General features: G+C 47.9%; 1 protein-coding gene across 4 annotated transcripts in view; it reads right to left on the reverse strand.

Annotated features, from left to right (window-relative positions):
- xpot (exportin, tRNA (nuclear export receptor for tRNAs)) overlaps window positions 1-24,405 on the reverse strand; it is a 49,310-nt gene that overhangs the window by 20,934 nt on the left and 3,971 nt on the right. Inside the window, exons 2-13 of one of the 4 annotated variants that reach the window (XM_090201432.1) lie at window positions 17,686-17,911; window positions 14,254-14,336; window positions 12,963-13,019; window positions 11,968-12,037; window positions 10,834-11,052; window positions 8,691-8,875; window positions 5,060-5,228; window positions 4,558-4,794; window positions 3,249-3,329; window positions 1,046-1,084; window positions 573-635; window positions 105-229 (exon numbers count right to left, since the gene is read on the reverse strand). In XM_090201432.1, the coding sequence (XP_090057558.1) occupies window positions 105-229; window positions 573-635; window positions 1,046-1,084; window positions 3,249-3,329; window positions 4,558-4,794; window positions 5,060-5,228; window positions 8,691-8,875; window positions 10,834-11,052; window positions 11,968-12,037; window positions 12,963-13,019; window positions 14,254-14,336; window positions 17,686-17,775 (1,418 nt within the window). In that variant the 5' untranslated portion in view covers window positions 17,776-17,911. Of the gene's footprint in view, window positions 1-104; window positions 230-572; window positions 636-1,045; window positions 1,085-3,248; window positions 3,330-4,557; window positions 4,795-5,059; window positions 5,229-8,690; window positions 8,876-10,098; window positions 10,155-10,833; window positions 11,053-11,967; window positions 12,038-12,962; window positions 13,020-14,253; window positions 14,337-17,685; window positions 17,912-24,405 lie in introns of those variants that run through there. The other 3 variants (XM_090201433.1, XM_090201434.1, XM_090201435.1) reach the window with 3 other exon arrangements.

Raw genomic sequence — 24,405 nt, forward strand, 5'->3', positions numbered from 1 at the left:
CAATCAGGATCAATACACGCTTCTTCACAACAGGCGTTTAAAAACAAGGGGCAAAGTTAGGAAATAAGGTGGACATTGGGGAACAAAACAAGATGGAGTCTTACTGTATGGTGTTGTTGAAGACTCTGCCTACAGCTTCCAGGAGCAGGTCAGGAGACACCTGAGCCAGGCGATCCAACAGCATCTTCAACTGTTTCCTGTACTCTACAAACATCGCTTCATCCTCCCCCTGAGGCAGAGAGACAGAGAGAGAGACAGAGACAGAGAGAGAGGAGAGAGGAAGAGAGAGACAGAGACAGAAAGAGAAGGAGATAGAGAGAAAGGAGAGAGAGAGGAGCGAGAGAGAAAGAGAAAGGAGAGAGAGAGGAGAGAGAAAGGAGAGAGAGAGGAGAGAGAAAGGAGAGAGAAAGGAGAGAGAAAGAGGGGGGAGGAGATGGAGAGAGAAAGAGGGGGGAGGAGATGGACAGAGAAAGGGGGGGGGAAGAGATGGACAGAGGAAGATGGAGACAGTGAGTAATGAAAATGCTGTTCAACTCCCCCCCCACAATTTAAAACTCACTCAAAGTTTTTACCTCGTTGTCAAAGTTGTACTCTTCATCATAAGTTAGTTTCTTCATGACGGCCAACATGATGTCCTGGTGAGACAGAGAGCACAGTCAACATACTGGATACAGTGAGGGGAAAAAGTTATTTGATCCCCTGCTGATTTTGTACGTTTGTCCACTGACAAAGAAATGATCAGTCTAATTTTAATGGTAGGATTATTTGAACAGTGAGAGACAGAATAACAACGAAAAAATCCAGAAAAACACGTGTCAAAAATGTTATAAGTTGATTTGCATTTTATTTCCATACTGGATATATCTGCTAACAAGATGACAGATGGACAGACACTAGATAAGGTTTTAAAAGCTTGTGGCTGGTTTCCCCAGACACAGAGTAATTATATTCCTGAAATACAATAAAATAAACATATTTTTAGTCCAGAACTAGGACTCCTCTGTGTCTGGGAAACCAGCCCAAAGAGTTCCCGATGAAATCGCACCTCAACGTGAGTCTTCTGTTGGTCTGTCAGCAGCGGGAACTAGAAGAGGAGAGAGAGACAGACACACACCAGAATGCTCTCATTATGAGACACACACCAGAATTCTCTCATTATGAGACACACACCAGAATGTTCTCATTATGAGACACACACCAGAATGTTCTCATTATGAGACACACACCAGAATGTTCTCATTATGAGACACACCAGAATGTTCTCATTATGAGACACACCAGAATGTTCTCATTATGACACACCAGAGACACACCAGAATGTTCTCATTATGAGACACCAGAATGTTCTCATTATGAGACACAGCAGAATGTTCTCATTATGAGACACAGCAGAATGTTCTCATTATGAGACACACCAGAATGTTCTCATTATATGAGACACACCAGAATGTTCTCATTATATGAGACACACACCAGAATGTTCTCATTATGAGACACACACCAGAATGTTCTCATTATGAGACACACACCAGAATGTTCTCATTATGAGACACACACCAGAATGTTCTCATTATGAGACACACACCAGAATGTTCTCATTATGACACACCAGAATGTTCTCATTATGAGACACAGCAGAATGTTCTCATTATGAGACACAGCAGAATGTTCTCATTATGAGACACACAGCAGAATGTTCTCATTATGAGACACACAGCAGAATGTTCTCATTATGAGACACACAGCAGAATGTTCTCATTATGAGACACACACCAGAATGTTCTCATTATGAGACACACACCAGAATGTTCTCATTATGAGACACACAGCAGAATGTTCTCATTATGAGACACACAGCAGAATGTTCTCATTATGAGACACACAGCAGAATGTTCTCATTATGAGACACACAGCAGAATGTTCTCATTATGAGACACACAGCAGAATGTTCTCATTATGAGACACACCAGAATGTTCTCATTATGAGACACACCAGAATGTTCTCATTATGAGACACACCAGAATGTTCTCATTATGAGACACACCAGAATGTTCTCATTATGAGACACACCAGAATGTTCTCATTATGAGACACAGCAGAATGTTCTCATTATGAGACACAGCAGAATGTTCTCATTATGAGACAGCAGAATGTTCTCATTATGAGACACCCACCAGAATGTTCTCATTATGAGACACCCACCAGAATGTTCTCATTATGAGACACAGCAGAATGTTCTCATTATGAGACACAGCAGAATGTTCTCATTATGAGACACAGCAGAATGTTCTCATGAGACACAGCAGAATGTTCTCATTATGAGACACAGCAGAATGTTCTCATTATGAGACACAGCAGAATGTTCTCATTATGAGACACAGCAGAATGTTCTCATTATGAGAGACCAGAATGTTCTCATTATGAGACACCAGAATGTTGTCATTATGAGACACAGCAGAATGTTCTCATTATGACACACAGCAGAATGTTCTCATTATGACACACAGCAGAATGTTCTCATTATGAGACAGCAGAATGTTCTCATTATGAGACACACCAGAATGTTCTCATTATGAGACACCCACCAGAATGTTCTCATTATGAGACACCCACCAGAATGTTCTCATTATGAGACACACCAGAATGTTCTCATTATGAGACACCCACCAGAATGTTCTCATTATGAGACACCCACCAGAATGTTCTCATTATGAGACACCAGAATGTTCTCATTATGACACACCAGAATGTTCTCATTATGAGACACACAGCAGAATGTTCTCATTATGAGACACACACCAGAATGTTCTCATTATGAGACAGCAGAATGTTCTCATTATGAGACACAGCAGAATGTTCTCATTATGAGACACACACCAGAATGTTCTCATTATGAGACACCCACCAGAATGTTCTCATTATGAGACAGCAGAATGTTCTCAACCACAGGCCTTTTAATACGACGCAGTGGGCTATTCCAGACAGCAGGACAGACTAGCCAGCCAACTATGATAAACACACACACACACACACACCTCTAAATGTTCTGCATCATTTGGAAAGTTAAACTTGAATGTGTTGTTGGTTTGTAAAGTAAATTATACCACGGCCATTTCCAAGTCTATATTTGTTGTAAATGTAGAATAATTCAGACAGTTGATCAGCTAATCCATTGCAGTCTCTTCCTGGAACAGGGGGGGGGTAATGCTAATGATTGGGGTCAGTTAGTGTGGACAGTTTTCTCCACCTTGTCTGAGTCCCAGTACTCTTCAATGGCCTCCTGTCCTCCTCTCCCTACCTGAGGCATGTGACTCTGCCACTCGGACCCCTTGAGGAAGATTAAGCAGATGAACACAAGTTTACGTCATGTTACCGTGCCAACCGGACCCTATTGAGGACGCTGTCACATGACAGTGGTCTGAGGGGCTACTCCACGCCCGTTCTAGAGATTATATTTCTATGGTTTCCATCCTGTCTGGTAAAGATACATCTAGAGTGTCTCCCTCTCCTGTTTCGTAAAGATACATCTAGAGTGACTCCCTCTCCTGTTTCGTAAATATACATCTAGAGTGACACATAGAGAATAGGGAGCCATATTCCAATAGACCTCTGATCAGATGTAGTGCACATGGAGAATAGGGAGCCATATTCCAATAGACCTCTGGTCAGATGTAGTGCACATAGAGAATAGGGAGCCATATTCCCATAGACCTCTGATCAGATGTAGTGCACATAGAGAATAGGGAGCCATATTCCCATAGGCCTCTGGTCAGATGTAGTGCACATGGAGAATAGGGAGCCATATTCCCATAGCCTCTGGTCAGATGTAGTGCACATAGAGAATAGGGAGCCATATTCCCATAGGCCTCTGGTCAGATGTAGTGCACATAGAGAATAGGGAGCCATATTCCCATAGCCTCTGGTCAGATGTAGTGCACATAGAGAATAGGGAGCCATATTCCCATAGACCTCTGGTCAGATGTAGTGCACATAGAGAATAGGGAGCCATATTCCCATAGACCTCTGATCAGATGTAGTGCACATAGAGAATAGGGAGCCATATTCCCATAGACCTCTGGTCAGATGTAGTGCACATAGAGAATAGGGAGCCATATTCCCATAGACCTCTGATCAGATGTAGTGCACATGGAGAATAGGGAGCCATATTCCAATAGGCCTCTGGTCAGATGTAGTGCACATAGAGAATAGGGAGCCATATTCCCATAGACCTCTGATCAGATGTAGTGCACATGGAGAATAGGGAGCCATATTTCAATAGGCCTCTGGTCAGATGTAGTGCACATAGAGAATAGGGAGCCATATTCCCATAGACCTCTGATCAGATGTAGTGCACATGGAGAATAGGGAGCCATATTCCCATAGACCTCTGATCAGATGTAGTGCACATAGAGAATAGGGAGCCATATTCCCATAGACCTCTGATCAGATGTAGTGCACATAGAGAATAGGGAGCCATATTCCCATAGACCTCTGATCAGATGTAGTGCACATAGACAATAGGGAGCCATATTCCCAACTAGCAGGGTGTATCTCACCTGTTTGAGTACGTTCAGGTAGTCGTAGCAGAAGCCTACGATGTTGGCTGAGATGTCATCGTCGTCGTGGACCAGTAGCTGGAGGAGCAGAGGAACCTTGGTCTCGAGGGCACGCAGCGCCTCGGCGGCTTCCTTCACGGCGCCCCCCTTGGCCAGTTTGGTCCAGCTCAGCACCAGAGACTGGCCCATCCCGTTCACCAGTCTGGAGAACTTAGCCAGGAAGTCCACATCCTCCTCCTGATGGAGCCAAGACAGGAAACAGGGGGGGGGGGGGGCTTTTCAGGTATAAACAGGAAACAGTTTCACATCCATTCAGGAAGTAGAGGTGAGGAGGAAGAGGAAATGGAGCCTTTGGCCTTTTGTTGGACTGTGGGAAATGTAGTAGCGAGTGTGTGTGTGGTGTGTGGTGTGTGTGTTATGTGGTGTATGTGTGTTGTGGTGTGTGTGTGTGTTATGTGGTGTGTGTGTGTGTTATGGTGTGTGTGTCTGTGTGTGTACCTACCTGGTCCACGTTGAAGAAGCCAGCCGACTGCAGGACCTGACAGAGGGACTCGACCAGCTTGGTCTTGTCTGTCGGGGCCATTCCTTTACAGACAATCTCATACAGACAGTCACACGCCTCCTCTCTCAGGTCCTCCACAGACATCTGACTCAGCAGCAGGTTCACAAACCTGGAGGGAGAGGAACACACTGGTTAAACACTGGTCCAGGACCAGTCATCATGATCTAGTGTCTGGTTCATAAACCTGGAGGGAGAGGAACACACTGGTCCAGGACCAGTCATCTGATCTAGTGTCTGGTTCATAAACCTGGAGGGAGAGGAACACACTGGTCCAGGACCAGTCATCTGATCTAGTGTCTGGTTCACAAACCTGGAGGGAGAGGAACACACTGGTCCAGGACCAGTCATCTGATCTAGTGTCTGGTTCATAAACCTGGAGGGAGAGGAACACACTGGTCCAGGACCAGTCATCTGATCTAGTGTCTGGTTCATAAACCTGGAGGGAGAGGAACACACTGGTCCAGGACCAGTCATCTGATCTAGTGTCTGGTTCACAAACCTGGAGGGAGAGGAACACACTGGTCCAGGACCAGTCATCTGATCTAGTGTCTGGTTCATAAACCTGGAGGGAGAGGAACACACTGGTCCAGGACCAGTCATCTGATCTAGTGTCTGGTTCATAAACCTGGAGGGAGAGGAACACACTGGTCCAGGACCAGTCATCTGATCTAGTGTCTGGTTCACAAACCTGGAGGGAGAGGAACACACTGGTCCAGGACCAGTCATCTGATCTAGTGTCTGGTTCATAAACCTGGAGGGAGAGGAACACACTGGTCCAGGACCAGTCATCTGATCTAGTCTCTGGTTCATAAACCTGGAGGGAGAGGAACACACTGGTCCAGGACCAGTCATCTGATCTAGTGTCTGGTTCACAAACCTGGAGGGAGAGGAACACACTGGTCCAGGACCAGTCATCTGATCTAGTGTCTGGTTCATAAACCTGGAGGGAGAGGAACACACTAGTCCAGGACCAGTCATCTGCTCATCTGATGAGTTTCAACATGATGCACTTGGGCTCAAATGTCCAGTCTCATAGCAAAGGGTCTGAATACTGACGTAAATAAGGCATCTGTATTTTATTTTTAATACATTTGCAAAATTTCTAGACAACCCGTTTTCGCTTTGTCACTATGGGGTATTGTGACGTCACTATGGGGTATTGTGACGTCACTATGGGGTATTGTGACGTCACTATGGGGTATTGTGACGTCACTATGGGGTATTGTGACGTCACTATGGGGTATTGTGACGTCACTATGGGGTATTGTGACGTCACTATGGGGTATTGTGACGTCACTATGGGGTATTGTGTTTAGATTGATGAGGAAAAAAATAATTGAAATTGGTTACTAGATATTATCTAGCGTGTCCTGCGTTGCATATAATCTGACTGAGCATACAAGTATCTAAGCATCTGACTGAGCGGTGGTAGGCAGAAGAAGGCGCGTAAACATTCATTCGAACAGCACTTTCGTGCATTTTGCCAGCAGCTCTTCGTTGCGCGTCAAGCATTGCGCTGTTTATGACTTCAAACCTATCAACTCCCGAGATGAGGCTGGTGTAACTGAGGTGAAATGGCTAGCTAGTTAGCGCGCGCTAATAGCATATCAAACGTCAATCTCTCTGAGCCTTCTGGTAGTTGTTCCCCTTGCTCTGCATGGGTAACGCTGCTTCGATGGTGGCTGTTGTCGTTGTGTTGCTGGTTCGAGCCCAGGTAGGGGCGAGGAGAGGGACGGAAGCTATACTGTTACACTGGCAATACTAAAGTGCCTATAAGAACATCCAATAGTCAAAGGTTAATGAAATACAAATGGTATAGAGGGAAATAGTCCTATAATTCCTATAATAACAACCACCTAAAACCTCTTACCTGGGAATATTGAAGACTCATGTTAAAAGGAACCACCAGCTTTCATATGTTCTCATGTTCTGAGCAAGGAACTGAAACGTTAGCTTTCTGACATGGCACATATTGCACTTTTACTTTCGTCTCCAACACTTTGTTTTTGCATTATTTAAACCAAATTGAACATGTTTCATTATTTATTTGAGGCTAAATGTATTTTATTTATGTATTATATTAAGTTAAAATAAGTGTTCATTCAGTATTGTTGTAATTGTTATTATTACAAATACATTTTAACATAAAAAATATTATATATAAAAAATATAAAAAAAATTGGCCGATTAATCGGTATCGGCGTTGAAAAATCATTATCGGTCGACCTCTAGAATATACCCATGTTCCCCCATATATCATAATCGGTCGACCTCTAGAATATACCCATGTTCCCCCATATATCATAATCGGTCGACCTCTAGAATATACCCATGTTCCCCCATATATCATAATCGGTCGACCTCTAGAATATACCCATGTTCCCCCATATATCATAATCGGTCGACCTCTAGAATATACCCATGTTCCCCCATAAATCATAATCGGTCGACCTCTAGAATATACCCATGTTCCCCCATATATCATAATCGGTCGACCTCTAGAATATACCCATGTTCCCCCATATATCATAATCGGTCGACCTCTAGAATATACCCATGTTCCCCCATATATCATAATCGGTCGACCTCTAGAATATACCCATGTTCCCCCATATATCATAATCGGTCGACCTCTAGAATATACCCATGTTCCCCCATAAATCATAATCGGTCGACCTCTAGAATATACCCATGTTCCCCCATAAATCATAATCGGTCGACCTCTAGAATATACCCATGTTCCCCCATAAATCATAATCGGTCGACCTCTAGAATATACCCATGTTCCCCCATATATCATAATCGGTCGACCTCTAGAATATACCCATGTTCCCCCATATATCATAATCGGTCGACCTCTAGAATATACCCATGTTCCCCCATATATCATAATCGGTCGACCTCTAGAATATACCCATGTTCCCCCATAAATCATAATCGGTCGACCTCTAGAATATACCCATGTTCCCCCATATATCATAATCGGTCGACCTCTAGAATATACCCATGTTCCCCCATATATCATAATCGGTCGACCTCTAGAATATACCCATGTTCCCCCATAAATCATAATCGGTCGACCTCTAGAATATACCCATGTTCCCCCATATATCTTAATGTAATTACATGAAAATAACTGGCAGATTATTACTCAAAAGGCGAAATCCATTAAAGCCAAGATAATGGAGTTCATTCCCCTTGACAATCAACCGTTCCCTGTCGTGGGTGTTGTCTTTCGCCGATTGGTCGAGCACCGGTGTGTAATAACTACGTAAACAAATTATTAATGCGTTACATTATCATGTGACGTCATATTCAGGTCCTGATTGGTCAACAAGCTTCATTGGCCCGTCAAATAGTGTATATTATATACACACAAAGACCCAAACGGCGTTCCATAGGAATCCTGGTTGAGAATGAAATGACTGACCACACAGACTGACCACACAGACACTGACCACACAGACACTGACCACACAGACAGACACTGACCACACGGACAGACACTGACCACACAGACTGACCACACAGACACTGACCACACAGACTGACGGCAGACAGACTGACGTACCTGTCGTTGGCGATGAGGTTGAGGTCTATCCAGGAGACGTATGCCCCCACTACCTCCAGACATTGACAGGTGATCTCAGGGTGAGACTGCTGATAGGCCCCGAGGATCTGGTACCAGGACTCAACCAGGCTGGGGATGACCTGCTCCCTCATACCATCTTTTATTAATGTGTTCCTACGCACCTCCTAGAGAGAGGAGAGAGAGAGAGGAGGGAGGGGAGAGAGAGAGGAGGGGAGAGAGAGAAAGGAGGGAGGGGAGAGAGAGAAGAGTTAGAGACTGGGGATGCTCCCTCATACCATCCTTTAATAATGTGTTCCCACGAACCTCCTAGAGAAAAGAGAAGGAGAGAAAGAGAGAAGAGAAGGAGAGAAAAAGAGAGAGAAGAGAAGGAGAGAAAAAGAGAGAGAAGAGGAGAGAAAAAGAGAGAGAAGAGAAGGAGAGAAAAGGAGAGAGAAGAGAAGGAGAGAAAAGGAGAGAGAAGAGGAGAGAAAAAGAGAAGGAGAGAGAAGGAGAGAGAAGAGAAGGAGAGAAAAAGAGAGAGAAGAGAAGGAGAGAAAAAGAGAGAGAAGAGAAGGAGAGAAAAGGAGAGAGAAGAGAAGGAGAGAAAAGGAGAGAGAAGAGAAGGAGAGAAAAAGAGAGAGAAGAGAAGGAGAGAAAAAGAGAGAGAAGAGAAGGAGAGAAAAGGAGAGAGAAGAGAAGGAGAGAAAAGGAGAGAGAAGAGAAGGAGAGAAAAAGAGAGAAGAGAAGGAGAGAAAAGGAGAGAGAAGAGAAGGAGAGAAAAGGAGAGAGAAGAGAAGGAGAGAAAAGGAGAGAGAAGAGAAGGAGAGAAAAGGAGAGAGAAGAGAAGGAGAGAAAAGGAGAGAGAAGAGAAGGAGAGAAAAGGAGAGAGAAGAGAAGGAGAGAAAAAGAGAGAGAAGAGAAGGAGAGAAAAAGAGAGAGAAGAGAAGGAGAGAAAAGGAGAGAGAAGAGAAGGAGAGAAAAGGAGAGAGAAGAGAAGGAGAGAAAAGGAGAGAGAAGAGAAGGAGAGAAAAGGAGAGAGAAGAGAAGGAGAGAAAAGGAGAGAGAAGAGGAGAGAAAAAGAGAAGGAGAGAGAAGGAGAGAGAAGGAGAGAAAAAGAGAGAGAGAGAAGAGAGAAAAAGAGGACACCCTCAGTGTCCTCTTACCTCAGGGGAGAGCAGGATGCCTCTGTCCACCACCTCAGTGTCCTCTTACCTCAGGGGAGAGCAGGATGTCTCTGTCCACCACCTCAGTGTCCTCTTACCGCAGGGGAGAGCAGGATGTCTCTGTCCACCACCTCAGTGTCCTCTTACCTCAGGGGAGAGCAGGATGTCTCTGTCCACCACCTCAGTGTCCTCTTACCTCAGGGGAGAGCAGGATGTCTCTGTCCACCACCTCAGTGTCCTCTTACCTCAGGGGAGTGCAGGATGTCTCTGTCCACCACCTCAGTGTCCTCTTACCTCAGGGGAGAGCAGGATGTCTCTGTCCACCACCTCAGTGTCCTCTTACCTCAGGGGAGAGCAGGATGTCTCTGTCCACCACCTCAGTGTCCTCTTACCTCAGGGGAGTGCAGGATGTCTCTGTCCACCACCTCAGTGTCCTCTTACCTCAGGGGAGAGCAGGATGTCTCTGTCCACCACCTCAGTGTCCTCTTACCTCAGGGGAGAGCAGGATGTCTCTGTCCACCACCTCAGTGTCCTCTTACCTCAGGGGAGAGCAGGATGTCTCTGTCCACCACCTCAGTGTCCTCTTACCTCAGGGGAGAGCAGGATGTCTCTGTCCACCACCTCAGTGTCCTCTTACCTCAGGGGAGAGCAGGATGTCTCTGTCCACCACCTCAGTGTCCTCTTACCTCAGGGGAGTGCAGGATGTCTCTGTCCACCACCTCAGTGTCCTCTTACCTCAGGGGAGAGCAGGATGTCTCTGTCCACCACCTCAGTGTCCTCTTACCTCAGGGGAGTGCAGGATGTCTCTGTCCACCACCTCAGTGTCCTCTTACCTCAGGGGAGAGCAGGATGTCTCTGTCCACCACCTCAGTGTCCTCTTACCTCAGGGGAGTGCAGGATGTCTCTGTCCACCACCTCAGTGTCCTCTTACCTCAGGGGAGTGCAGGATGTCTCTGTCCACCACCTCAGTGTCCTCTTACCTCAGGGGAGTGCAGGATGTCTCTGTCCACCACCTCAGCGTCGATAGCCATCAGTGTTCTGAGGTAGACGTCGACCCCGTGTGGGTTCAGGCCCACTAGAGACAGCAGGTCGTGGAAGAACTTGGGCCAGTGGGTCAGGTACTCCATCACGAAGGTCAGAGCAAACACCTGGGCTGCCTTGTTACGGATGAACGGCTTCTCTGGTTGGGAGTTCATTAACTGGAGAGGAGGAGGAGGAAGGGGGAGGAAGAGGAGGGGGGAGGAAGAAGAGCGGAAGGATGAATAGGAGGAAGGGAAGGAAGAAGAGGGGGAGGGGAAGAAGAAGAGGAGGAGGAGGAAGAAGAGGAGGAGGAGGAGGAAGGGAAGGAGACGGAGGGGAAGGATGAAGTGGAGGGGAAGGAGGAGGAGGAAGAAGATGAAGTGGAAGAGGGGAAGGAATAAGAAGAGGAGGAGGAGGAAGGGAAGGAGACGGAGGGGAAGGATGAAGTGGAGGAGGAAGGAAGAAGAAGGAAAGAAAAGGAAGAAGAGGGGGAGGGGAAGGAGGAGGAGGAAGAAGATGAAGAGGAGGAGGGGAAGGATGAAGTGGAGGGGAAGGAGGAGGAGGAAGAAGAAGATGAAGAGGAGGAGGGGAAGGATGAAGTGGAGGGGAAGGAGGAGGAGGAAGAAGATGAAGTGGAAGAGGGGAAGGAATAAGAAGAGGAAGGGAAGGAAGAAGAAGATGAAGAGGAGGAGGGGAGGATTGTCGGGATAGCAGTGAAGGAGAATATTATATTGAAATTCATTTTCTAATACAATTTTTCAATTCAGGAATTCAGGTGTGGAAGAGAGTCAACTTCATGACTGTATAAAAACGTGTAACTAACGACAGCTCAAGTAACAAATAGAGTTGTTGATGGAACGTGTAACTAACGACAGCTCAGGTAACAAATAGAGTTGTTGATGAAATGTGTAACTAACGACAGCTCAGGTAACAAATAGAGTTGTTGATGAAATGTGTAACTAACGACAGCTCAGGTAACAAATAGAGTTGTTGATGAAACGTGTAACTAACGACAGCTCAAGTAACAAATAGTGTTGTTGATGAAATGTGCTACGTTGTTGTGACAGGTTGCCTAGGTGATAGAGAAGCCCCACCTGACCCTGCAGCCACTTCATCAGGGTTTCTCTGATCAGCTGTTGTTGGGCAGGACTGAGCCCTCCATGTCTGGGACAAAAAACACAACACAAAGTCACTTTCTGTTCAGGACTACTTCATAGAGGAATGCTCCTGACAGAGACACATGTACATGGTTTTCAGTCAGATGTTAGGAAGAAACGTGACACTACTTTAATGCTCTACTGTGAAAGCGTGAGAAAAGGTGACAGTACTTTAATGCCCTACTGTGAAAGCATGAGAAAAGGTGACAGTACTTTAATGCCCTACTGTGAAAGCATGAGAAAAGGTGACAGTACTTTAATGCCCTACTGTGAAAGCATGGGAAAAGGTGACAGTACTTTAATGCCCTACTGTGAAAGCATGAGAAACGGTGACAGTACTTTAACGCCCTACTGTGAAAGCATGGGAAAAGGTGACAGTACTTTAATGCCCTACTGTGAAAGCATGAGAAACGGTGACAGTACTTTAATGCCCTACTGTGAAAGCATGAGAAAAGGTGACAGTACTTTAATGCCCTACTGTGAAAGCGTGAGAAAAGGTGACAGTACTTTAATGCCCTACTGTGAAAGCATGAGAAAAGGTGACAGTACTTTAATGCCCTACTGTGAAAGCATGGGAAAAGGTGACAGTACTTTAACGCCCTACTGTGAAAGCGTGAGAAAAGGTGACAGTACTTTAATGCCCTACTGTGAAAGCATGAGAAAAGGTGACAGTACTTTAACGCCCTACAGTGAAAGCATGGGAAAAGGTGACAGCATTAGCTGTTATCTGGAGTCAATGGGATTGGAGGAACAGTCAACCTATTATCACAGACCTCCTAATTCATCATCTATCAGACTAGTGGCAGGATGACAGCTGACAGAGGTACTTCCTCTCCTCCCCCTCCTCCCCTCCCCTATCTCTCCTCCCCCCCTCCCTCTCCTCCCCCCCTCCTCTCCCCCCCCCCCCCCTCCTCCTCCCCTCCTCCTCTTACCTGTACTTGATCTGGTGCTCCAGGACTTGGAAACAGAAGAACTTCACATGGTCGTCACTGAGAGAGGGATTAATAAAGATATTACAGTACAACACAGGGCCGTCACTGAGATAGGGATTAATAAAGATATTACAATACAACACAGGGTCGTCACTGAGAGAGGGTTTAATAAAGATATTACAATACAACACATGGTCGTCACTGAGAGAGGGATTAATAAAGATATTACAATACAACACAGGGCCGTCACTGAGAGAGTGATTAATAAAGATATTACAATACAACACAGGGTCGTCACTGAGAGAGGGATTAATAAAGATATTACAATACAACACAGGGCCGTCACTGAGAGAGGGATTAATAAAGATATTACAATACAACACAGGGTCGTCACTGAGAGAGGGATTAATAAAGATATTACAATACAACACAGGGTCGTCACTGAGAGAGGGATTAATAAAGATATTACAATACAACACAGGGTCGTCACTGAGAGAGGGATTAATAAAGATATTACAATACAACACAGGGTCGTCACTGAGAGAGGGATTAATAAAGATATTACAATACAACACAGGGTCGTCACTGAGAGAGGGATTAATAAAGATATTACAATACAACACAGGGTCGTCACTGAGAGAGGGATTAATAAAGATATTACAATACAACACAGGGCCGTCACTGAGAGAGGGATTAATAAAGATATTACAATACAATATATGGTCTGGGAGACCAGAGTCCAGAGAAGGACCAACAGGGAGACAAACAGGGAGACAAACAGGGAGACCAGAGAAGGACCAACAGGGAGACAAACAGGGAGACCAGAGAAGGACCAACAGGGAGACCAACAGGGAGACCAACAGGGAGACCAACAGGGAGACCAGAGAAGGACCAACAGGGAGACCAACAGGGAAACCAGAGTCCAGAGAAGGACCAACAGGGACACCAACAGGGAGACCAGAGTCCAGAGAAGGCCCAACAGGGAGACCAGAGTCCAGAGAAGGACCAACAGGGAGACCAGAGAAGGACCAACAGGGAGACCAACAGGGAGACCAGAGAAGGACCAACAGGGAGACCAACAGGGAGACCAGAGAAGGACCAACAGGGAGACCAACATGGAGACCAGAGTAGGACCAACAGGGAGACCAACAGGGAGACCAGAGAAGAACCAACAGGGAGACCAACAGGGAGACAAAGCAGTAGAACAGGTTGGAATCTGAAACCTCCCAGGTGTGACTAGAAGGATACTGTACCGTCTCTAATCAGAATCCTACCAACTAATGGGTCTCACCTGTAAATGCCTTTAGCCAGGGCCTCTGCACACACCTCCCAGGCATCCTGGGACTCCTTCAACTGCTCAAAATACACCATCGCCTGAGGAGGAGAACCAGAAGCAGAGAGAGAGAAACAGAAGCAGAGAGAGAGAGAGAGAGAAACAGAAGCAGAGAGAGAAACAGAAGCAGAGAGAGAGAGAAACAGAAGCAGAGAGAGAGAGAAACAGAAGCAGAGAGAGAGAGAAACAGAAGCAGAGAGAGAGAGAAACAGAAGCAGAGAGAGAGAGAGAGAGAGAGAGAAACAGAAGCAGAGAGAGAGAGAGAGAGAGAGAGAAACAGAAGCAGAGAGAGAGAGAGAGAGAGAGAGAAACAGAAGCAGAGAGAGAGAGAAACAGAAGCAGAGAGAGAGAGAAACAGAAGCAGAGAGAGAGAGAAACAGAAGCAGAGAGAGAGAGAAACAGAAGCAGAGAGAGAGAAACAGAAGCAGAGAGAGAGAGAAACAGAAGCAGAGAGAGAGAGAAACAGAAGCAGAGAGAGAGAGAAACAGAAGCAGAGAGAGAGAGAAACAGAAGCAGAGAGAGAGAGAAACAGAAGCAGAGAGAGAGAGAAACAGAAGCAGAAAGAGAGAGAAACAGAAGCAGAGAGAGAGAAACAGAAGCAGAGAGAGAGAAACAGAAGCAGAGAGAGAGAAACAGAAGCAGAGAGAGAGAAACAGAAGCAGAGAGAGAGAGAACCAGAAGCAGAGAGAGAAACAAGAGTTAGAAAAGGGAGAGAAACAGAGCATCTGAATCTGACACATAACTACCCCATTCTACAGCCAGCCACACAACCCCCATAACTACCCCATTCTGCAGCCAGCAACACAACCCCCATAACTACCCCATTCTACAGCCAGCCACACAACCCCCATAACTACCCCATTCTACAGCCAGCCACACAACCCCCATAACTACCCCATTCTGCAGCCAGCCACACAACCCCCATAACTACCCCATTCTGCAGCCAGCCACACAACCCCCATAACTACCCCATTCTACAGCCAGCCACACAACCCCCATAACTACCCCATTCTGCAGCCAGCAACACAACCCCCATAACTACCCCATTCTACATCCAGCAACACAACCCCCATAACTACCCCATTCTGCAGCCAGCAACACAACCCCCATAACTACCCCATTCTGCAGCCAGCAACACAACCCCCATAACTACCCCATTCTGTAGCCAGCCACACAACCCCCATAACTACCCCATTCTACAGCCAGCCACACAACCCCCATAACTACCCCATTCTACAGCCAGCAAAACAACCCCCATAACTACCCCATTCTGCAGCCAGCCACACAACCCCCATAACTACCCCATTCTGTAGCCAGCCACACAAACCCCCATAACTACCCCATTCTGCAGCCAGCCAGCCAGCCAGCAACACAACCCCCATAACTACCCCATTCTACAGCCAGCCACACAAACCCCCATAACAACCCCATTCTGTAGCCAGCCACACAAACCCCCATAACTACCCCATTCTGTAGCCAGCCACACAAACCCCCATAACTACCCCATTCTGTAGCCAGCCACACAACCCCCCATAACTACCTCACTCTACAGCCAGCCATAACAACACTCGTGCTGACAGCGGAGAGGGAACAAGTTAGGCAGGCTGGCTGGCTGGCTGGTTGGTTGGCTGGTTGGCAGGCTGGCTGGCTGCCTCAAGGACACAGAGTTGGTGTGGGTCTCCTAGACATGTATTTCTGTGTAGGCCTACATCTGAAAAAGCATGGTGGAAGCCTTGTGTTCCAAAGCAGATCCCAGGTGGAAGCCTTGCGTTCCACAGCAGATCCCAGGTGGAAGCCTCGTGTTCCACAGCAGATCCCAGGTGGAAGCCTTGTGTTCCACAGCAGATCCCAGGTGGAAGCCTCGTGTTCCACAGCAGTACAGCAGATCCCCGGTGGAAGCCTTGTGTTCCACAGCAGATCCCAGGTGGAAGCCTCGTGTTCCACAGCAGATCCCAGGTGGAAGCCTTGTGTTCCACAGCAGATCCCAGGTGGAAGCCTTGTGTTCCACAGCAGATCCCAGGTGGAAGCCTTGTGTTCCACAGCAGATCCCAGGTGGAAGCCTCGTGTTCCACAGCAGTACAGCAGATCCCCGGTGGAAGCCATGTGTTCCACAGCAGATCCCAGGTGGAAGCCTTGCGTTCCACTGCAGATCCCAGGTGGAAGCCTCTTGTTCCACAGCAGAACAGCAGATCCCCGGTGGAAGCCTTGTGTTCCACAACCAATCCCTGGTGGAAGCTTTGTGTTCCACCGCAGATCCCAGGTGGAAGCCTTACGTTCCACAGCTATTGCTGTTGTATTACTGAACGCGTGTATATTACTGTATATAGAGGCCTATGGTTCTGTAGCGAACCGCTCAAACCCACTCATTGACTTCCTGGAGCCATGTTTAACTTCCTGAGTGGTACTGGTCTCTAAACAGCACCAGTTACAACATACCAACTGAATGCGGAGAGACCTTGTCAAGTCCCCTGGATGGAGAGTTTGACGAGACAGAGCGCTGGTTCAAGTCCCCTGGATGGAGTCTGACGAGACAGAGCGCTGGTTCAAGTCCCCTGGATGGAGAGTCTGACGAGACAGAGCGCTGGTTCAAGTCCCCTGGATGGAGAGTCTGACGAGACAGAGCGCTGGTTCAAGTCCCCTGGATGGAGAGTCTGATGAGACAGAGCGCTGGTTCAAGTCCCCTGGATGGAGAGTCTGACGAGACAGAGCGCTGGTTCAAGTCCCCTGGATGGAGAGTCTGACGAGACAGAGCGCTGGTTCAAGTCCCCTGGATGGAGAGTCTGACGAGACAGAGCGCTGGTTCAAGTCCCACGGATGGAGAGTCTGACGAGACAGAGCGCTGGTTCAAGTCCCACGGATGGAGAGTCTGGTGAGACAGAGCGCTGGTTCAAGTCCCACGGATGGAGAGTCTGACGAGACAGAGCGCTGGTTCAAGTCCCACGGATGGAGAGTCTGACGAGACAGAGCGCTGGTTCAAGTCCCACGGATGGAGAGTCTGACGAGACAGAGCGCTGGTTCAAGTCCCCTGGATGGAGAGTCTGACGAGACAGAGCGCTGGTTCAAGTCCCCTGGATGGAGAGTCTGACGAGACAGAGCGCTGGTTCAAGTCCCCTGGATGGAGAGTCTGACGGGACAGAGCGCTGGTTCAAGTCCCCTGGATGGAGAGTCTACATGGGTCAGTCGACATGGCTCTAAGAATCATTTGCAGGAGCCAATGCTTTTGGATCAAGTTCAGTCTACATGGACCAGTCTACATGGACCAGTCTACATGGGATCTGAGAATCATTTGTAGGAGCCAATGCGTTTGGATCCGCAAGATTTGTCCTCTACAAGCACATGAATGAACTGCACACACACACACACACACACAAACAGTGTAATGAGACTTACCTTCTGCCTATAGCAGGCATCTGCGTTAGGGTTGAGCCCCAGCAGGGCCTGCTCGTCCATGTTGATGATGGAGATAGACTGGCAGGCCATGAGAAGGTCTTCTGCTGCTCCCCTCCACGGTAGTTTCACCGTCCTCTGCTGCTCCCCTCCACGGTAGTTTCACCGTCCTCTGTTGCTCCCCTCCACGGTAGTTTCACCGTCCTCTGTTGCTCCCCTCCACGGTACACTACACACAACAAAAAATAACATCAACAATAATAATAATTAGGGCTGGGAATTGCCAGGGACCTCACAATACGATATCACGAAACGTAGGTGCCAATACGATGTGTTTTGCGATTCTCCATATGCATTGAGATTATATATATAAACTGTGATTCGATACTGTCATTTTATTGCAATTTGATGTTCCAAACATATCGCTCACCAATATGCAGAGCGACAAGAAAACAAGCTTTTGTAAAAAAAAAAAAAATAAAATAAAACGTTTAACTAATTTTCTCCCCAATTTCGTGATATCCAAATTGGTAGGTGCAGTCTTGTCCCATTGCTGCAACTCCCGTACGGACTCAGGAGAGGCGAAGGTCGAGAGCCGTGCGTCCTCCGAAACACGACCCTGCCAAGCCGCACTGCTTCTTGACACACTGCTCGCTTAAACCAGAAGCCAGCCGCACCAATGTGTTGGAGGAAACACTGCCAGCCGCACCAATGTGTCGGAGGAAATATCTTCCAGCTGGCGACCGAAGTCAGCTTACAGGCACCTGGCCCGCCACAAGGAGTCTAGAGCGCGAACGGGACAAGGATATCCTGGCCCGCCACAAGGAGTCGCTAGAGCACGAATGGGACAAGGATATCCTGGCCGGCCACAAGGAGTCGCTAGAGCACGAATGGGACAAGGACATCCTGGCCCGCCACAAGGAGTCTAGAGCGCGAACAGGACAAGGGCATCCTGGCCGGCCAAACCCTCCCCTAACCCGGACAACGCTGGGCCAAGCCCTCCCCTAACCCAGACGACGCTGGGCCAAACCCTCCCCTAACCCGGACAACGCTGGGCCAAACCCTCCCCTAACCCGGACAACGCTGGGCCAAACCCTCCCCTAACCCGGACGACGCTGGGCCAAACCCTCCCCTAACCCAGACGACGCTGGGCCAAACCCTCCCCTAACCCGGACGACGCTGGGCGAATTGTGCGTCGCCTCATAAGGTCTCCCGGTCACGGCCGGCTGTGACACAGCCTGGGATCGAACCCGGGTCTGTAATGATGCCACAAGCAATGCGATGCGTACCTTAGACCGCCGCGCCACTCTGGAGGCCCGAGAACTAGTTTTGATCAGTTCTGAAAACAAAATGTCTCCCCATTTAAAAAGACAGAGAACAAGTTATGACAGAAACAAACTGCAGTTTTGGTGCAGGTACAGACAACTAACGCAAAACTATACTGTGATATCATCCCAAATAAATATCCTGATATGTAATGATCAACTCCCCCCCCCCCCCATATCACTAATAATAATGATTTAAAAGTCTGAGAATTTACTGAACACTGTTATGGATACACACACACACACACACACACACACACACACACACACACGTTACCAACCACAACAACACACAAGGAAGAAGAATGATGATGGTAAAAGTCATATTATATAGCCAGATTTGAAACCCATTGTAATCTATGGAATACATTCAAACCCACCTGTTTACCAAACGGCAGGTATGATGAGTAGATAAACAAGTATGGATAACTTAAATAACCACTGTAACTTTATAGAGCCAGTCTCCACTTCTTAGCACAGAGCCAGTCTCCACTTCTTAGCATAGAGCCAGTCTCCACTTCTTAGCATAGAGCCAGTCTCCACTTCTTAGCACAGAGCCAGTCTCCACTTCTTAGCACAGAGCCAGTCTCCACTTCTTAGCACAGAGCCAGTCTCCACTTCTTAGCACAGAGCCAGTCTCCACTTCTTAGCACAGAGCCAGTCTCCACTTCTTAGCATAGAGCCAGTCTCCACTTCTTAGCATAGAGCCAGTCTCCACTTCTTAGCATAGAGCCAGTCTCCACTTCTTAGCATAGAGCCAGTCTCCACTTCTTAGCATAGAGCCAGTCTCCACTTCTTAGCATAGAGCCAGTCTCCACTTCTTAGCAGAGCCAGTCTCCACTTCTTAGCATAGAGCCAGTCTCCACTTCTTAGCATAGAGCCAGTCTCCACTTCTTAGCATAGAGCCAGTCTCCACTTCTTAGCATAGAGCCAGTCTCCACTTCTTAGCACAGAGCCAGTCTCCACTTCTTAGCACAGAGCCAGTCTCCACTTCTTAGCACAGAGCCAGTCTCCACTTCTTAGCACAGAGCCAGTCTCCACTTCTTAGCACAGAGCCAGTCTCCACTTCTTAGCATAGAGCCAGTCTCCACTTCTTAGCATAGAGCCAGTCTCCACTTCTTAGCATAGAGCCAGTCTCCACTTCTTAGCATAGAGCCAGTCTCCACTTCTTAGCATAGAGCCAGTCTCCACTTCTTAGCATAGAGCCAGTCTCCACTTCTTAGCAGAGCCAGTCTCCACTTCTTAGCATAGAGCCAGTCTCCACTTCTTAGCATAGAGCCAGTCTCCACTTCTTAGCATAGAGCCAGTCTCCACTTCTTAGCATAGAGCCAGTCTCCACTTCTTAGCATAGAGCCAGTCTCCACTTCTTAGCATAGAACCAGTCTCCACTTCTTAGCATAGAGCCAGTCTCCACTTCTTAGCATAGAGCCAGTCTCCACTTCTTAGCATAGAGCCAGTCTCCACTTCTTAGCATAGAGCCAGTCTCCACTTCTTAGCATAGAGCCAGTCTCCACTTCTTAGCATAGAGCCAGTCTCCACTTCTTAGCATAGAGCCAGTCTCCACTTCTTAGCATAGAGCCAGTCTCCACTTCTTAGCATAGAGCCAGTCTCCACTTTTTTTTTTTTTCTTTTTTTTAATTTCACCTTTATTTAACCAGGTAGGCTAGTTGAGAACAAGTTCTCATTTGCAACTGCGACCTGGCCAAGATAAAGCATAGCAGTATGAGCAGACAACACAGAGTTACACATGGAGTAAACAATTAACAAGTCAATAACACAGTAGAAAACAAAGGGGGAGTCTGTATACAATGTGTGCAAAAGGCATGAGGTAGGCGAATAATTACAATTTTGCAGATTAACACTGGAGTGATAAATGATCAGATGGTCATGTACAGGTAGAGATATTGGTGTGCAAAAGAGCAGAAAAATAAATAAATAAAAACAGTATGGGGATGAGGTAGGTGAAAATGGGTGGGCTATTTACCAATAGACTATGTACAGCTGCAGCGATCGGTTAGCTGCTCAGATAGCTGATGTTTGAAGTTGGTGAGGGAGATAAAAGTCTCCAACTTCAGCGATTTTTGCAATTCGTTCCAGTCACAGGCATAGAGCCAGTCTCCACTTCTTAGCGCAGAGCCAGTCTCCACTTCTTAGCATAGAGCCAGTCTCCACTTCTTAGCATAGAGCCAGTCTCCACTTCTTAGCGTAGAGCCAGTCTCCACTTCTTAGCGTAGAGCCAGTCTCCACTTCTTAGCATAGAGCCAGTCTCCACTTCTTAGCGTAGAGCCAGTCTCCACTTCTTAGCGTAGAGCCAGTCTCCACTTCTTAGCGTAGAGCCAGTCTCCACTTCTTAGCGTAGAGCCAGTCTCCACTTCTTAGCGTAGAGCCAGTCTCCACTTCTTAGCGTAGAGCCAGTCTCCACTTCTTAGCGTAGAGCCAGTCTCCACTTCTTAGCGTAGAGCCAGTCTCCACTTCTTAGCGTAGAGCCAGTCTCCACTTCTTAGCATAGAGCCAGTCTCCACTTCTTAGCGCAGAGCCAGTCTCCACTTCTTAGCGCAGAGCCAGTCTCCACTTCTTAGCGCAGAGCCAGTCTCCACTTCTTAGCGCAGAGCCAGTCTCCACTTCTTAGCGCAGAGCCAGTCTCCACTTCTTAGCGCAGAGCCAGTCTCCACTTCTTAGCATAGAGCCAGTCTCCACTTCTTAGCATAGAGCCAGTCTCCACTTCTTAGCATAGAGCCAGTCTCCACTTCTTAGCATAGAGCCAGTCTCCACTTCTTAGCATAGAGCCAGTCTCCACTTCTTAGCATAGAGCCAGTCTCCACTTCTTAGCATAGAGCCAGTCTCCACTTCTTAGCATAGAGCCAGTCTCCACTTCTTAGCATAGAGCCAGTCTCCACTTCTTAGCATAGAGCCAGTCTCCACTTCTTAGCATAGAGCCAGTCTCCACTTCTTAGCATAGAGCCAGTCTCCACTTCTTAGCATAGAGCCAGTCTCCACTTCTTAGCATAGAGCCAGTCTCCACTTCTTAGCATAGAGCCAGTCTCCACTTCTTAGCGTAGAGCCAGTCTCCACTTCTTAGCGCAGAGCCAGTCTCCACTTCTTAGCGCAGAGCCAGTCTCCACTTCTTAGCGCAGATCCAGTCTCCACTTCTTAGCAAAGAGCCAGTCTCCACTTCTTAGCACAGAGCTAGTCTGCACTTCTTAGCACAGAGCTAGTCTGCACTTCTTAGCACAGAGCTAGTCTACACTTCTTAGCACAGAGCTAGTCTACACTTCTTAGCGTAGAGCCAGTCTCCACTTCTTAGCATAGAGCTAGTCTACACTTCTTAGCTAGTGGTGCTGTTGAGTTCCTTTGTGTGATTGAGTCATTGACTCAGTGGCAGCTGACCAGCATGCCCAGGACAGCTGCACAACAGTAGCGAACGAGCACAGCAGTGTAGTGACCTGCATGGCACTGCGAGTGTCAGCGTGTGTGTGTGGCTAATATTGTTTGACACACACACACACAGACAAAGAGAGTAACGCTGAGTCAACAGAAACACGTAGGTGTTGATGGGAGGGCCAGACAGACCCTGGAACTGGCCTCTCCACTCTACATAATGAACAATACCCGGGGGCTAACCCCAGTTCCCCTGCTGTACCCGGGGGCTAACCCCCGTTCCCCTGCTGTACCCGGGGGCTAACCCCAGTTCCCCTGCTGTACCCGGGGGCTAACCCCAGTTCCCCTGCTGTACCCGGGGGCTAACCCCAGTTCCCCTGCTGTACCTGGCGGCTAACCCCAGTTCCCCTGCGGCTAACCCCAGTTCCCCTGCTGTACCCGGGGGCTAACCCCAGTTCCCCTGCGGCTAACCCCAGTTCCCCTGCTGTACCCGGGGGCTAACCCCAGTTCCCCTGCGGCTAACCCCAGTTCCCCTGCTGTACCCGGGGGCTAACCCCAGTTCCCCTGCGGCTAACCCCAGTTCCCCTGCTGTACCCGGGGGCTAACCCCAGTTCCCCTGCTGTACCCGGAGGCTAACCCCAGTTCCCCTGCGGCTAACCCCAGTTCCCCTGCTGTACCCGGGGGCTAACCCCAGTTCCCCTGCTGTACCCGGGGGCTAACCCCAGTTCCCCTGCGGCTAACCCCAGTTCCCCTGCTGTACCCGGGGGCTAACCCCAGTTCCCCTGCTGTACCCGGGGGCTAACCCCAGTTCCCCTGCTGTACCCGGGGGCTAACCCCAGTTCCCCTGCTGTACCCGGGGGCTAACCCCAGTTCCCCTGCTGTACCCAGTAGCTAACCCCAGTTCCCCTGCGGCTAACCCCGGTTCCCCTGCTGTACCCGGGGGCTAACCCCAGTTCCCCTGCTGTACCCGGGGGCTAAGCCCAGTTCCCCTGCGGCTAACCCCAGTTCCCCTGCTGTACCCTGCGGCTAACCCCAGTAGCTAACAGTTACACAACACATAGCTAGCATGATGCAACATGGACTCAATATTTCTAATCAGTTAAGTACACAGATATCACAACAGGTGCAGAGAATGCTTGTCTTTCTAGTTCCAACAGTACAGTAATATATAATGTTTGTGTTTCTAACTCCAACAGTACAGTAATATATAATGTTTGTTTCTAACTCCAACAGTACAGTAATATATAATGTTTGTTTCTAACTCCAACAGTACAGTAATATATAATGTTTGTGTTTCTAACTCCAACAGTACAGTAATATATAATGTTTGTGTTTCTAGCTCCAACAGTACAGTAATATATAATGTTTCTAGCTCCAACAGTACAGTAATATATAATGTTTCTAGCTCCAACAGTACAGTAATATATAATGTTTCTAGCTCCAACAGTACAGTAATATATAATGTTTGTGTTTCTAGTTAACAGTGCAGTAATATATAATGTTACTAGAGCACCGGGTGGTAGCGGGCTAGAGCACCGGGTGGTAGCGGGCTAGAGCACCGGGTGGTAGCGGGCTAGTAACAGTGACTAAAGTTCAGGGCAGGGTACTGGGCGGAGACTAACAGTCTGATGGCCTGGAGATAGAAGCTGTTGTTCAGTTTCTCTGTCCCAGCTTCGATGCACATGTACTGTCTCCACCTTCTAGATGGTAGAAGGGAGAACAGGCAGTGGCTGGGGTCCATGATGATCTTCTAGATGGTAGAGGGGAGAACAGGCAGTGGCTCGGGTCCTTGATGATCTTCTAGATGGTAGAGGGGAGAACAGGCAGTGGCTTGGTTCCTTGATGATCTTCTAGGTGGTAGAAGGGAGAACAGGCAGTGGATCGGGTGGCTGGGGTTCTTGATGATCTTCTAGATGGTAGAGGGGAGAACAGGCAGTGGCTCGGGTGGCTGGGGTCCTTGATGATCTTCTAGATGGTAGAAGGGAGAACAGGCAGTGGCTCGGGTGGCTGAGGTCCTTGA

This window comes from Oncorhynchus mykiss, chromosome 15 (genome assembly GCF_057628025.1).
Source record: "Oncorhynchus mykiss isolate SJ-2025 chromosome 15, ASM5762802v1, whole genome shotgun sequence".
In the NCBI taxonomy this organism is placed as follows: domain Eukaryota; kingdom Metazoa; phylum Chordata; class Actinopteri; order Salmoniformes; family Salmonidae; genus Oncorhynchus; species Oncorhynchus mykiss.